The sequence below is a fragment of the Musca vetustissima genome, unplaced genomic scaffold, assembly GCF_032173495.1.
Source record: "Musca vetustissima isolate MV318-11 ecotype Yass unplaced genomic scaffold, APGP_CSIRO_Mvet_v1 utg18378, whole genome shotgun sequence".
NCBI classification, from domain to species: Eukaryota; Metazoa; Arthropoda; class Insecta; order Diptera; family Muscidae; genus Musca; species Musca vetustissima.
In genome coordinates this window covers 21,544-34,948 of record NW_026883866.1, presented here as the reverse complement: position 1 = coordinate 34,948, position 13,405 = coordinate 21,544, and the positions used below count along the sequence as shown (strand labels likewise).

The following is a 13,405-nucleotide window of genomic DNA, read 5'->3' as shown; positions in this document are numbered from 1 at the left end:
GACCAACTGTGGAACTTGAGAACTACAGCTTCGATGTAGCCAAAGATTTTATATACCTTGGTACCGCCATAAATAAAACGAATGACATAAGTTTTGAAATTCGGAGAAGGATAGTGATGGCCAACCGGTGCGACTATGGACTGAGCAAACAACTCAAAAGCAAGGCCACATCCTGCCAGACCAAACTCACACTCTATCTTCTACTTGATCTTTACATTGAATTTGTGGCCTTCCCCTTCTGCGTGAACTATCAGCTGGTACGCTTCTGGGCTGGGGCATCTTCATCCATTCTCACAACATGACCTAGACAACGTACTCGCTGCAGTTCAATACGTCTAACAATATCGATGTCCGAGAATTGCTGGTACAACTCATGGTTCATTCGACGGCGATATTCAACGTCAACGCAGATCGACCCATAGATCTTTCGAAGAATTTTTCTCTCAAACACTCCAAGAGCTGCCTCATCTGCTTGCGGAAGTACCCAAGCTTCACATCCATATAACAGCACGGGTAGTATCAGCGTCTTGTAAAGTGTGAGTTTGGTCTGGCGGGAGGTGGCCTTGTTTCTAAACTGCTTACTGAGCCCATAGTAGCATCTGTTGGCCATCACAATCCTTCTCCGAATTTCAAAACTGATGTCATTCGTTTTATTTGTGGCGGTACCAAGGTATATAAAATCTTTAACTACCTCGAATCTGTAGTTCTCAAGTTCCACAGTTGGTCCGTGTCTACTGGACGTCTTTCGTGTTGATACCATCAGTTTGGTCTTATCGCCGTTTAATGCCAGACCCACTTTGGCAGACTCCTTTTCAATTTGTTCAAAGGTGGCTGTTACCGCTCTCAGTGTTCGACCCATTATATCGATGTCATCGGCGTAGGCGAGTAACTGGTGTTATTTGGTGCACAGAGTGCTATTTCTGTTCACTTTTGCCTTTCGTATGACCAGCAAGATGTTAAAAAAGGTCACACGACAAACTATCACCTTGTCTGAATCCTCGTTCGGTATTAAAGGGCTCCGAGAGGTCCTTTCCGACATTAACTGCTGATCTTGTGCCAGTTAAAGTTATCCTGCATAGCCGTATTAATTTTGCAGGAATGCCAAACGCAGACATGGCTTTAAACACCTCTGAACGAATAGGGCTATCGAATGCGGCTTTATAGTCGACAAATAGGTGGAATGTCTCGATGTACTTTTCGTGGGTGTTTTGAAGGATTTGGTGCCGAGAGAAAATCTAGTCAATGTTGGATTTGCCAGGTCTGAAGCCGCCGTGGAATGTGTTGATGTGTTTTTGGTGGGTCTTTTCCAGGATTTGGCCCAGAGTGAAAATCTGGTCAATGGTGGACTTGCCAGGTCCGAAGTCGCATTGGTATGGTCCAATAATGTCATTGACCATTGGCTTCAATCGTTCACACAGCACCCTGGATAGCACTTTATATGCGATGGGAAGGAGACTTATTCCTCTATAGTTGGCACATATCGTCTTGTCTCCGTACACGGGATACAGGATGCTCAGATTCCAATCAGTGGGCATGCATTCCTCTAGCCAGCATCTGACCACTTCCTTACCAGTATCTGACCACCAGTCTTGAATAGTTCGGTTTGTAACCCATCGGCACTTGCTGCTTTATTGTTCTTCAGCCGATTAATTTCTATTCTGACCTCATCTTGGCTAGGTTGTATTCACTCTATACCTTCATCTATTATTGGTTCGAGGGTATTCTCTTCACCGCCATTATTTGATACCAGAAGTTTTTCAAAATTCTCCTTCCAGATCCTCAGCACGTTGTCTGTATCTGTCACCAGGTTTCCTTCTTCATCTCTACAGGAGGATGTGCCTGCACTAAAGCCTTCGGTTTTATGTTTTATTCGTTGTTAAAATTTTCGGACTTCATTCTGACTCCTGTATATATCGATTTGCTCATGCTCACGTTTTTCTAGTTCATCTTTTTTCTGAAAACACCCTTCTCCTCTCTCCCGATAGTACTCCATCGGATTACGCGTTGCTACTGTCCGCAGGGTTGCCCTATACGCTGCGTTCTTCACATCGGTAGCATTACGACACTCCTGATCGTACCACGGATTTCTTGATGGTGGTCTATGGTTTGGTGTTTTACTCGTTGGTAAAATTTTCGGACTTCATTCTGACTCCTATACATCTCGATTTGCTCACGCTCACGTTTTTCTTGTTCTTTTTTCTGAAAACACGCTTCTCCTCTCTCCCGATAATTCTCCATCGCATTACGTGTTACTACTGTTCGCAGGGTTGCCCTATACGCTGCGTTTTTCACATCAGTAGCATTACGACACTCCTGATCGTACCATGGATTTCTTGATGGTGGTGTGTTGCTTTTGCTGCAGTTTGTAGGTAATGGGCAATTCTTTACCATTGTGCTTCTATACTATTATCGGGACAAGGGGTGCTTTCGTCAAGCAGTTGGGTAAGTTGAGCGGTGAAGGCCTCGGCTACCTAATGTGTTTGCAGCTTTTCGACTTCGAGTTTCCGTGTTACATTAGATCGCACCTTTGCTGCTACATTAAGACGGGTGCGTACTTTGGCTGCCACAAGGTAATGGTCCAAATCGATATTCGCTCCTCGGATCGATGGGACGTTTAAAACACTGGATGAATGCCTACCGTCTATCACAACATAATCGATTTAATTTCTCGTTGTTCGATCGGGAGAAATCGAAGTTGCCTTGTGTATATCGAAATGCTTGAATCTGGTGCTGCTAACTACCAAGTTTTTTGCTGCCTCGAAGTCAATCAACCTCATGCCGTTGTCTGATGTTCTTCATGGAGGCTGAATTTTCCGACGGTGGGGCCAAGGATATTTTCCCTTCCGATTTTTGCATTAAAATCTCCTAGCAGAATTTTAATGTCATGGCCAGGGCAACGATCATATGCTGTTTTCTAGGCGCTCGTAAAATATGTCTTTGGGCTGTTCATCTTTTTCTTCGGCCGGAGCATGGGCTCAAATGAGACTGATGTAGAAGAACTTCGCTTTTATACGGATTATAGCAATTCGCTCATCTACTGGAGTGAATCTGGAGAAACAAATTTGGAAAAAATATTTGTAAAAAATCCACGCTTTGGTAAAGGTCTCGAAAAAATATTTTTAAAAAATCCACGCCTTGGTAAAGGTCTCGAAAAATTATTTTTAAAAAATCCACGCCTTGGTAAAGGTATCGTATTTTTTTAAGAAAATAAAAAAAAATTATTTTTTAAAAAATCTAAAAAAATATTTGTGTTTTTAATATATCCAAATAATTTGAAAACAGAAAAATGAAAAACAAAAAATTCACATAAATTATTATTTTTTTTTTATAATTTGTTTTTTATTATTATAATTAATTAATTATTTAATTATTTTTTTTTCATTTTAATTTGTTATTAGGCACATCTCTTGTTTTTTGAATTATTTTAATTAATAAAAAAATATTTATATATAGATTACTTATTTTGTAGTTGATCTTACAAAAACAAAAAAGAAAAAAAATAAAAAGAATTTAGTTGTTGTTGTTTTTTTTCATAATCTTAAAGTATACTAGAAAAAAAAATATATATATAGTATAAAAAAATACTTATCAAAAAAAATTGTTTATAAACTTTTTTATGTTTAATTCTTCGTTTTTTTTTATATCTATATATAAAAAAATATATTGTTTTTGTTGATATTCTCCTCTACTTTTGCAAAAAGTAGATGCTATTGTTGTTGCTGTTGTTCTTGTGATACCCCCAGTGAGGTATTGCACAACAACAACAAATATTTTCCTAATTTTGTTGATGTTAATGCTGATGCAGATGATGCGGATAATGCAATGAAATGTTGTTGTTGTTGTTGACGTCATATTGCAAGGCTTTCGTCAATGTTCTCCACGCAGAAGTTCCATAAGTAAGTTGAAATCATTGCCATCACGAGATTTTATCGAGAGCATTTCTTTGCCAAGCTGTAAAAGAGAAAAAAAATCAATTTCAATTATTGATTTCAATTTGGTATTTGAAATATGTTAACTCACCTGACAAGTTCTCTGTAGATCGGGTATGCGCAGCAGCAATTCACCAAATTTCGATGGCGTCTCCGGATAGTTAGCCAATGTGTAGGCCTGCAAACTTTGCAATGCCTTTTCTTGGCATTCACGTACCTTGACGGGTTCTTGGAGTTCCGAAGTGTCTAAAAATATAAAGAGAAAAAAATTTATCAATGAATTAAAAAAAATTTTTTTGAATATTCATTATAAAATTAAACGAGTACAGTCTGCCCCGAAGAAGTCTATGATATCACTACTTTTTTACATTTTTATGGACACTCGAACTAAAAGTATGCGAAAAGCACTAAAATGTATTAATTTTAGTACAATTTCGTAGCATGTTAATGGATAGAGCTAAAAACTTGAAATTTGGAATGCAAATTAAGGTTGAGAAGCAGGGTCGATGTAAGGAGCTGACTTTGGAAGCGTGTACTTATGTATACGAAAAGTACTATATGGTACTATATTCGGTACAAATTTAATTTGGAGGTACAAATCGAGTTGGAATCCTGAAAATTTAAATTAACATTACCGTCGAAGTGGAGGATTGGCATATATACGTAGTTTTGGATTTTTTTTCTTATGTGTACGAAAAGTACTAAAACGTACTTTAATTGGTTCAATTTGGATTTGGGTGAACCGATAGAGCTGGAGTAATGCAATTTGAGTCAGGACCACTGTTGGGGTGTAGGATTATGGTATTTAGAGAATTTTGAAAATTCGTTCTAATGTGAACTAAATTTTGTACCATTTAAATGGTACCAAATGCGGGTTTGAGTGAACCGATTTAGCTGGAATTTTGAAATTTGGGGTGTAGGATTGGGCTTTGTGGAAAGTTTCGTACTAATTTGGAAATAAATGTAGTTTTGGAAATTCATACATATTGGTACTAAATTGTACTAAATTTGGTACAATTTGAATTTTGTGTAAACTGATAGAGTTGGAGTCCTGCTATTTGGAGTTACGATCTTTGTTAGTATGTAGTATTGAGCTATGAAGAAAATTTTGGAAATTCGTTCTAATGTGTAGTAAATGGTACCAAATTTATATTTGGGTGAACCGACAAATTTGATGTTAGAATCACTGTTGGGGTGTAGGGTTTGGCTTTGTAGAATGTTTTGGAAATTCGTGCTAATGTGTACTAAATTTGGTACAAATTAAATTTTTGGTGAACCAATACAGCTGAAATTTGGCCTTAGGGTTACTGTTGGGATGTAGGATTGGGCTACGTAGAATATTTTGGACATTTATACTAATGTGTACAAAATGGTATCAAATGATTAGGATCACTGTTAGAGTGTAGGATTGGGATTTGTAGGAAGTTCTGGAAATTCATACTAATGTGTGCTAAATTTTGTACAGAATTGGTGTGTAGGGTTGAGATATGGAGGTAGTTTTGGAAAAAAGTACTATAAGAGAACATAGGTACTAAACGGTTCCAAAAGTGTTAATTATGTTTGGTATTGGGTTCTAAATACTTCCCACATTCACTAACGAAGTAACGGGTATATGCTAGTATTGACTATTTTTCAAAGAATATAAAGATGGGAGGAAGGAAACTTCTTTACCGAAAGGATGCTATTTTGAAGTCTGGATGTTATTCATGGTTGACACTATTACAGATACATAAGAGGTAATCCTTGGTCTATTGACCATATGGTTATCCGGGTTTACAAATGGTTGTCATTATAGGCGATAGGGATCTTCATAGGCGCAACCGTAAGAAAGGTTTTATTTCGAACCAAAATGGAGAAACAAAACCCGAGTTTTAATGGTAGACCGAAAAGTACCCTTTATAAGCCAAAAGACGAAAGTAAGAAGGGTTTTAAAGTCAACAAAAAAAGAATACCGGACGAATATTTTTATAGGTGACCAATCTATTTAGATCTTCTGAAAATATGGTTTATATGCATGCACTCAGGGGGAAGCATTTGAAGATGACAGGAAGGAAGGTTGAAATTACTACCCCTTTAGACAATCTGAAAGTAGTTTTTATATGTAAAAAATGCTTATTCCGAAGCTGAAGTTCGATCATCTAAAGATAAAGAATATATCCTATGCCGATGATGTAGTCTTGCTGGTTAGTGGGAAATTTCTAATGACAATTTCAGATATTCTATAAGAGTCTGTCTTGGTGTAAACCCCACTAAGAAAGAATTGGTGCTCTTCACTAGGAAACGTAAGATTCCTAGTTTCCGCCCGCCATCACTGGGAAAAAGTGACCCTAACCCTTTCTGGTACAATCTTTCACTGCAAATTAATGTGGAATAGGATTGTTAAGGAAAGCTCTAAGAAAGGACTGTTAGCACTCTACTTATGCAAGAATTCCATAGGTAAGTGCTGGGGACTAAGGCCGGAGATCATACACTGGCTGTATGTGACGGTCGTTCTCCCCATTCTTACTTATGATTGCCTTGTATGGTGGCAGGGGGTCAAGAAAAATATACTGCTGACAAAATTAAATTCAGTACAGCGATCGGCTTCGATCCTGATTACCGGAGCGCTAAGAAGTACACCACAGGCAGCCTAGAATATGATCCTGAATCTCCAACCACTGGAGATTCTGAATTAATTCCAAGCGGTCATATGTGCTCTGAGGCTCCGAGAAACGGATGCATGGATGCTAGTATCCTCAACATAACTTAACAATCTTTGTAGCGTTTTTCAAGCAGAAATCCTTGCAATCACGAAAGCGGCCGAGTTAGTCAAAACACTTACTGCCGATATTACGGGACCGGTGACTATATATGTCGATAGTCAGGCGGCCATCAAGACGGTGAAGTCGTGTACTATAAACTCAAAAGCAGTTCTTGATTGCAAGACCGCTCTGAATCATACACGACAGATAGTTAGTTTATTTTGGGTTCCTGGGCATAGTGACATTGAAGGGAACGAGATTGCCGACGAGCTTTCTCGAGCGGGCTCACAATCGTCCAATTTTCCGATTGAGAGATCTGTGAAACCACCGCTTGTTCTACGGTGTGGTAGTCGGTAACATATGGTCGAGAGAACCTGGTTGCAGAATCTTAAAAGATATCTGGCCTGAATTCTCTCGCCGAATAACTTCTTCACTGCTGTCCCATAAAATAGAGATTTAAATCTCTATTTCATTGTGGGGACTATAACAGGTCACTGTAGAATAAGATCCACGACTTCTGTAGACCCCTAAAAATTATTTTAAAAAAATTCACGCCTTCTGTAGACTTTCAGAGGTCTACAGAATAGTTATAAAAAATCCTCGCATCCGATTCCTGTAGACCTCTAAAAACGTTTTTAAAAATCCACGACTCCTATAGAACTCTAAAACATATTTTGAAAAAATCCAAGCCTCTTGTAGACCTCTAAAAATATTTTCAAAAATCCTGTGGATTTTTCATTTTGTCTTTCCAAAATCTTACCCGATTGCAGTAGAACAATCACTTTCATTGCCACATATTCATAGCGATCGACTCGCAAACGTCTTAAATGGTCTGTCAGATTCAGCATTCGTTCAATGCAGGGCTGTGGAGAATCGAAAAAAGATATATTTCAAAATTTCCTTCATTAATAAAAATTGATTGGGACTTACCTGAAAACCAGTTAATTTCGCCTCGGCCAGATTAATCTTTTTACCCATGGACATTTTAATTTCTCCCGGTACATCGATGGAACGATAGCAGCAAGAGAATAGTAAAAGTTCACACCATGAATTGATCAGGAGGCAAATTTGATCGTCAATCTGAGGGAGAGGAAAGAGAATTTGATAATTTTTATTTAAAATAGAGGGATGAGAGAGGCATACCGAAATATTTTTGAAAAGCGGCAAACTTTTACACCACTTCACAATCTTGTAGAGCCGATGATCGGCCACCTTACACAGATGGGCAATCAAATCGGGATTGGTGCTCGATGATAGACCTGCACTGGCCAGCAGTGGATTGGTCATTTGACTGGCAGCTGCTGTGGAGTCGGTGGTGGACGATGATGAGGAGGAGCTGGTACTGGATGACGTTGCCAAGGGTTGATTGAGCCGTGCCAATTCGGCATCGGTATATTGCCAAAGATGTTCAACATCCATTATCTCTTGGAGAAGTTGGGGAATACTGTTGTTGGAGGTGGAGGAAGAAGATGCGGAAGTGGTGGAACAGTTTGTCGAATGATTACGGGGTGAGTTGTGTAGCCCCCCACCATTCAGGGGAGAGGGTGAGTGGGCGGAATTTGCAGCCTTAATGTAGCCAACATCGGGTAGTTCGGTTTTAATGGTGGCCGGCCCCCCAGTCATGAAACCATTATTTTGTGGATGTGAATTATTGGCCCCCGCCGTTCCCGCTCCCGCTCCCGGCTGCTGCTGATGATGTGGAGAATGCAGAGCTGGATTTAATCGTTGTTGTAATTGATGTTGTAGCTGCGTTTGTTGTTGTGGGCTCAGGAGATTTTGAACCGACGAGGTCGAAGACGACTGATGTTGCTGCGAATGATGCTGTTGCTGTTCTGGACTCAGCAAGGGGCTCATAATCGAATTCGGTAGGGTATATGAGCACTGATAAGTAGAACGCCCTCCCCTGGTACGATCCTCCCGAATGGCCTCCAATTTCATACCCTTTTGCAGACATTTATCAAAACGACAAGCGGGACATTTTTTCCTCGTCGTAATGCTGACGGCACATGGCCCACCCCGCACACATACATAGTTCTTGCGATTTTGGACGGTACGTTTGAAGAACCCCTTGCAGGATTCACACGAGAAGATGCCATAATGGAAGCCGGAGATTTTATCACCGCAAATAGGGCAGGGTGAGTTGATAAGTTGTTGACGGGAGATACCCGCCGCAGGGGAGGCTGGCAGCCCTGTGGCAGGGTCGGTGGTCAAGCCATACGGGGTGGACGAAGCGGATGAAGAGGACGTGGCGGCGGCATCCATGGACAAATTTTGCACTTCATTGGACATGCTATCCATTTTCAGGGAGGATGAAGAACCTCCGGCCGAACCTGCCGCCAGGGGCCGATACAGCAAAGTGGAATGATGTAAGGAGTTAGCTGCGGAACCATTGAAACTATGTGTCCCACCGCCATAGACCACATGAGGCCCAGCCGCAGAACCCGTCGCCTGGTGTCTACCCTGTATGGGCGAATGGGTGGGACTGAATTCCGATGAATAGGAATAGCAAGAGCTGTGGGAGGCATCACTGTTATTGCGTGACAGTGACGGCGTGTAGGGGGCATGGCGGGACGTCAACGGTGATTGGGAGGGTGAGCTGTGCGTATAAACGGAATGTATGGCAGAATCGGGACTGGGGTTGGCAGGCAGATGAGGCAAAACTGTGGTGGACTTTTGACGGGCCAGCAGGGGAGAATTCACCAGGGAGGTGGTGGTATTCGCGGCCCCATGATCGGGTGGTTCATATTTCAAATTGATCGGATCACTTTGGGTGGGGGCCAATTTCAGTTTGGCATGGCCATAGATGGAGCTGGCCGTCGGGTTGCTACCACCACTGCTGTGATGTTGGAAATCGGGTAATTCGGGTTTGATGTGGGGAGGCTCCTGCAGCAGCATCATAGAGGGTGTGGTGGTGGTGGCCTCACTTTTTATAACCGCCACGGCATTTGAGGGCTCTTGGCAGCCTCCTCCTTCACCACCTCCTCCCCCGCCTACACCATTACTCATGGTGGTATCCGTGTCCATGAGTTCCGCCTCCCGGGTATCTTCATCATTATCCGATAATTCACCCTCCCAGGACATGGGCCGGGGGCCATGATGATTCTGATGATTGCTGGAGGAAGTCATCACCGCCGTGCTGGAGCTAACCCTGCGGGTCACTTTTAAATTCTCAATATTTGTTAATTCCGTCTCGGAATCGGATTCTTCCGATTTTGTCACTGGAATGCGTACAGCATGACCGGAGGTTATGACACCCGGAGGGCCACCACCAATAATTGCACCTGTTGTGGTCGTTGTTGTCGTTCTAGAGCCATTATAAAAATGACCCACCGAGACGATATTGCCATTCGCTAGGGATGTAGATCCGCCGCCGCCTTCGTCTACTTCGCATTTGATATTTGTTACGGAGATGTTGTTGCGGGTGGTGGTGGTCGTGGTGGTAATGACACCACCAGAGGAACCCACTGCAACTCCAGAAGACCCGCTAGGACCACCTCCCCCTCCACCTCCCGGACCACCTCCTCCATTATTTGTGGACCCTGTGGTACACATATTAACCGGCAATTGAAAGGAGGCTGATGATGACGAACCTGATGTTGTGACCACAGCTGGTCCCGCCAGATTTTCCGTTTTTATTGTTGACATATTTTTGTTGTTGTTGTAAAAAAATTTTAAGTCTTTTTTCTGCTAATTTTTTTTAGTCTTTTTTTGTAGAATTACGAAGGGCGTTCAACGCCCTCCTTTTCTTTTTTTAAAATAATTGGCCTTTTGTTGTTGTAGATTTAAGTCTTGGGGTTGTTGTTGTTTTTTCCTTAAATTGATTTGATTGTTTTGTGCATTTTTTGTTGTTGTTGCTTTTCTTTATGTTAAAAATTTTCTATAAAAATTTGATAAATGTCGTTGATCATGTAGTAGCATGGTGTTGTACTAAAAATGCCTGGAAAGAGAAGATAGAAGGAAAAAAGGAATTAATTAAACAATAAAAAAAATCGGGAAAAAATCCTCATTTTTTGGAGGAAATTCGAGGAGTACTAAAATTTAGTACTGCTTGAAAATACATATATGCACCTTAAATTAATCAGCATCGGAGGAGAAATCATTTGAGCTAATTTTTTATTGAAAATCAAGGAGTACTAAAATTTAGTACCGGATAAAAATGCATAATATGCACCTTAAATTAATCAGCATCGAAGGAGAAATAATTTGCGACGAAAATCGACGTGTACTAAATTTTAGTACAAAATCAATTTTTAAGATTTTCGAAAAATTTTAAATGCTAAAATATACAGAAAAATCTGAAATTTAATAGAAAAATATAAAATTCGGAAAATTTTTAAAAATTATATTTTAAAATCAATGAATACTAATAAAAATATGGGATTTTCCTTATAACAAAAATATTTTATTTTTAGTATTAAAAAAATGTCAAAACAAAAGTATTATGTTAATGGATGGCATACATTCTAGTACAAAAACCCTCGAGAAAACCTAATTTTTACCGAAAATCAATGAGTACTAAAATTTAGTACTGCTTGTAAATACATAAAATGCATATTAAACTAATCGTCATTGAAAGAGAAATCATTTGAGCCAAAAATCGACGTGTACTAAATTTTAGTACAACATTAATTTTTAGGATTTTCGAAAAATTTAAAATGCTAAAATAAAGAGAAAAATCTAAAATTTGTTAGAAAAATATAAAAATCAAAAAAAATGTTAAAATTTTTTATAGAAATTAATTAAAAGCTCATAAAAATATTGAATTTTTTTATAACGAAAAATATTTAATTTTTAGTACTAAGAAAATGTCAACATAAAATTATTATTTCAATGGCTGCCATATGTTTTAGAAGAAAAATGCTCGAGAAACCCTAATTTTTGCCAAAAATCAACGAGTACTAAAATTTAGTACTGCTTAAAAATATAAAAAATACATCTTAAATTAATCACCATTGAAGGAGAAATCATTTGAGCCAAAAATCGGCGAGTACTAAATTTTAGTACAAAATCAATTTTTAAGATTTTTGGAAAATTTAAAATGCCAAAATATACAGAAAAATCTGAAGTTTAATAGAAAAATATGAAATTCACAAAATTTTTCAAATTTTATATGGAAATTAATAAAAAACTGATAAAAATAAGAGATTTTTCTTATAAGAAAAATATTTACTTTTTAGTACTAAGAAAATTTTAACATAAAATTATTATTTCAATGGCTGCCATATGTTTTAGAAGAAAAAACCTCAAGAAAACCAAATTTTTGTGGAAACTTAAGGAGTACTAAAATTTAGTGCTGCTTGAAAATACATAAAATGCATCTTAAACTAATCGTCATTGAAGGAGAAATCATTAGAGCTAAAAATCGACGTGTACTAAATTTTAGTACAAAATCAATTTTTACTATTTTTGAAAAATTTTAAATGCTAAAATATGCAGAAAAATGTGAAATTTAATAGAAAAATATGAAATTCACAAAATTTTTAAAATTTTATATAGAAATTAATCAGAAGCTCATAAAAATATTGAATTTTCTTTATAACAAAAATATTAAATTTTTAGTACAAAGAAAATTTCAAGAAAAAAATATTATTTCAATGGCTGTCATATGTTTTAGTAGAAAAATGCTACAGAAACACTAATTTTTGCGGAAAATCAAAAAGTACTAAAATTTAGTACTGCTTGAAAATGCATAAAATGCACCTTAAATTAATCACCATTGAAGGAGAAATAATTTGGTCTAAAAATCGACGTGTACTAAATTTTAGTACAAAATCAATTTTTAAGATTTTCGAAAAATTTTAAATGCTAAAATATGCAGAAATTTTTGAAATTTAATCGAAAAATATAAAATTTGGAAAATTGTATTTAAAAATCATTAAAAACTAATAAAATAAAGAATTTTTCTTATAACAAAAATATTGAACTTTTAGTACTAAGAAATTGTCAACATAAAATTATTATTTTAATGTTTGGCATACTTTGTAGTAGAAAAATCCTCGAGAAACCCTAATTTTTGCCGAAAATCAAAGAGTACTAAATTTTAGTACTGCTTAAAAATATGAAAAATACATCTTAAATTAATCACCATTTAAGGAGAAATCATTTGAGCCAAAAATCGACGTGTACTAAATTTTAGTACAAAATCAATTTTTAAGATTTTCGAAAAATTTTAAATGCTCAAATATGCAGAAAAGTCTCCACTTTTATACAAAAATATGAAAAGCCTAAATATGTTAACATTTCATATAAAAAATCAATAAAAACTAATAAAAATATGGAATTTTCCTTAAAACAAAAATATTTAATTTTTAGTAATAAGAAAATTTCAACAAATGTCATTTTTTGGTATTTTCTTCTTCGTTTGACATCAAAGTAAATACAATTAGCAGTAGTCATATCTCCATGAAATGTTAATGATGTTGAAACTACCCATCCAAAATTTTTAGAATACATGACCATCGCAACAACAACAAGAAGGAGGAACATAATTACATTGACATGTCATTACTCATGTCAAAGTGACAGATTTCACTGTGACAATTTTTCTAAATTATTATTTTTTCTTCTTCAAATAAAGAAAGCCAGATGGTGGGAGTATATTAGGGTGTATTGGAAAATAAATATTTTTTAAAATGTTTTCCATCAATTATTTGAAGAAAATAAAGTCGGGCATAATTTGTAATCAAAATTTGCCGTAGCAATTAGCATAAATTATCACAAAGCTGCGAGAGAATA

The 13,405-nt window shown here is 37.4% G+C and overlaps 1 protein-coding gene across 1 annotated transcript; it reads right to left on the bottom strand.

The window, feature by feature from the left end:
- Positions 1 to 3,857: 3,857 nt before the first annotated feature.
- On the bottom strand, positions 3,858 to 10,315 carry LOC133330860 (nuclear hormone receptor FTZ-F1 beta-like). Its single transcript, XM_061539263.1, has 6 exons — positions 8,320 to 10,315; positions 7,814 to 8,178; positions 7,591 to 7,750; positions 7,431 to 7,535; positions 4,021 to 4,175; positions 3,858 to 3,951 (listed from the first exon to the last, which is right to left on the bottom strand). The coding sequence occupies exons 1-6, from the start codon at positions 10,313 to 10,315 to the stop codon at positions 3,868 to 3,870; spliced, it is 2,865 nt and encodes a 954-aa protein (XP_061395247.1). The 3' UTR covers positions 3,858 to 3,867.
- Between the last annotated feature and the right edge of the window lie 3,090 nt (positions 10,316 to 13,405).

Bases quoted from the DNA above. Each gene is read 5' to 3' on its own strand.
- LOC133330860 (XM_061539263.1), bottom strand. From the start codon at position 10,315: ATGTCAACAATAAAAACGGAAAATCTGGCGGGACCAGCTGTGGTCACA. The intron at 8,179-8,319 runs ATTCACATCCAC...TACACAACTCAC, and splicing joins GGGAACGGCGGGGGCCAATA to CCCGTAATCATTCGACAAAC. The intron at 7,751-7,813 runs GTATGCCTCTCT...CCTCTCCCTCAG, and splicing joins CGCTTTTCAAAAATATTTCG to ATTGACGATCAAATTTGCCT.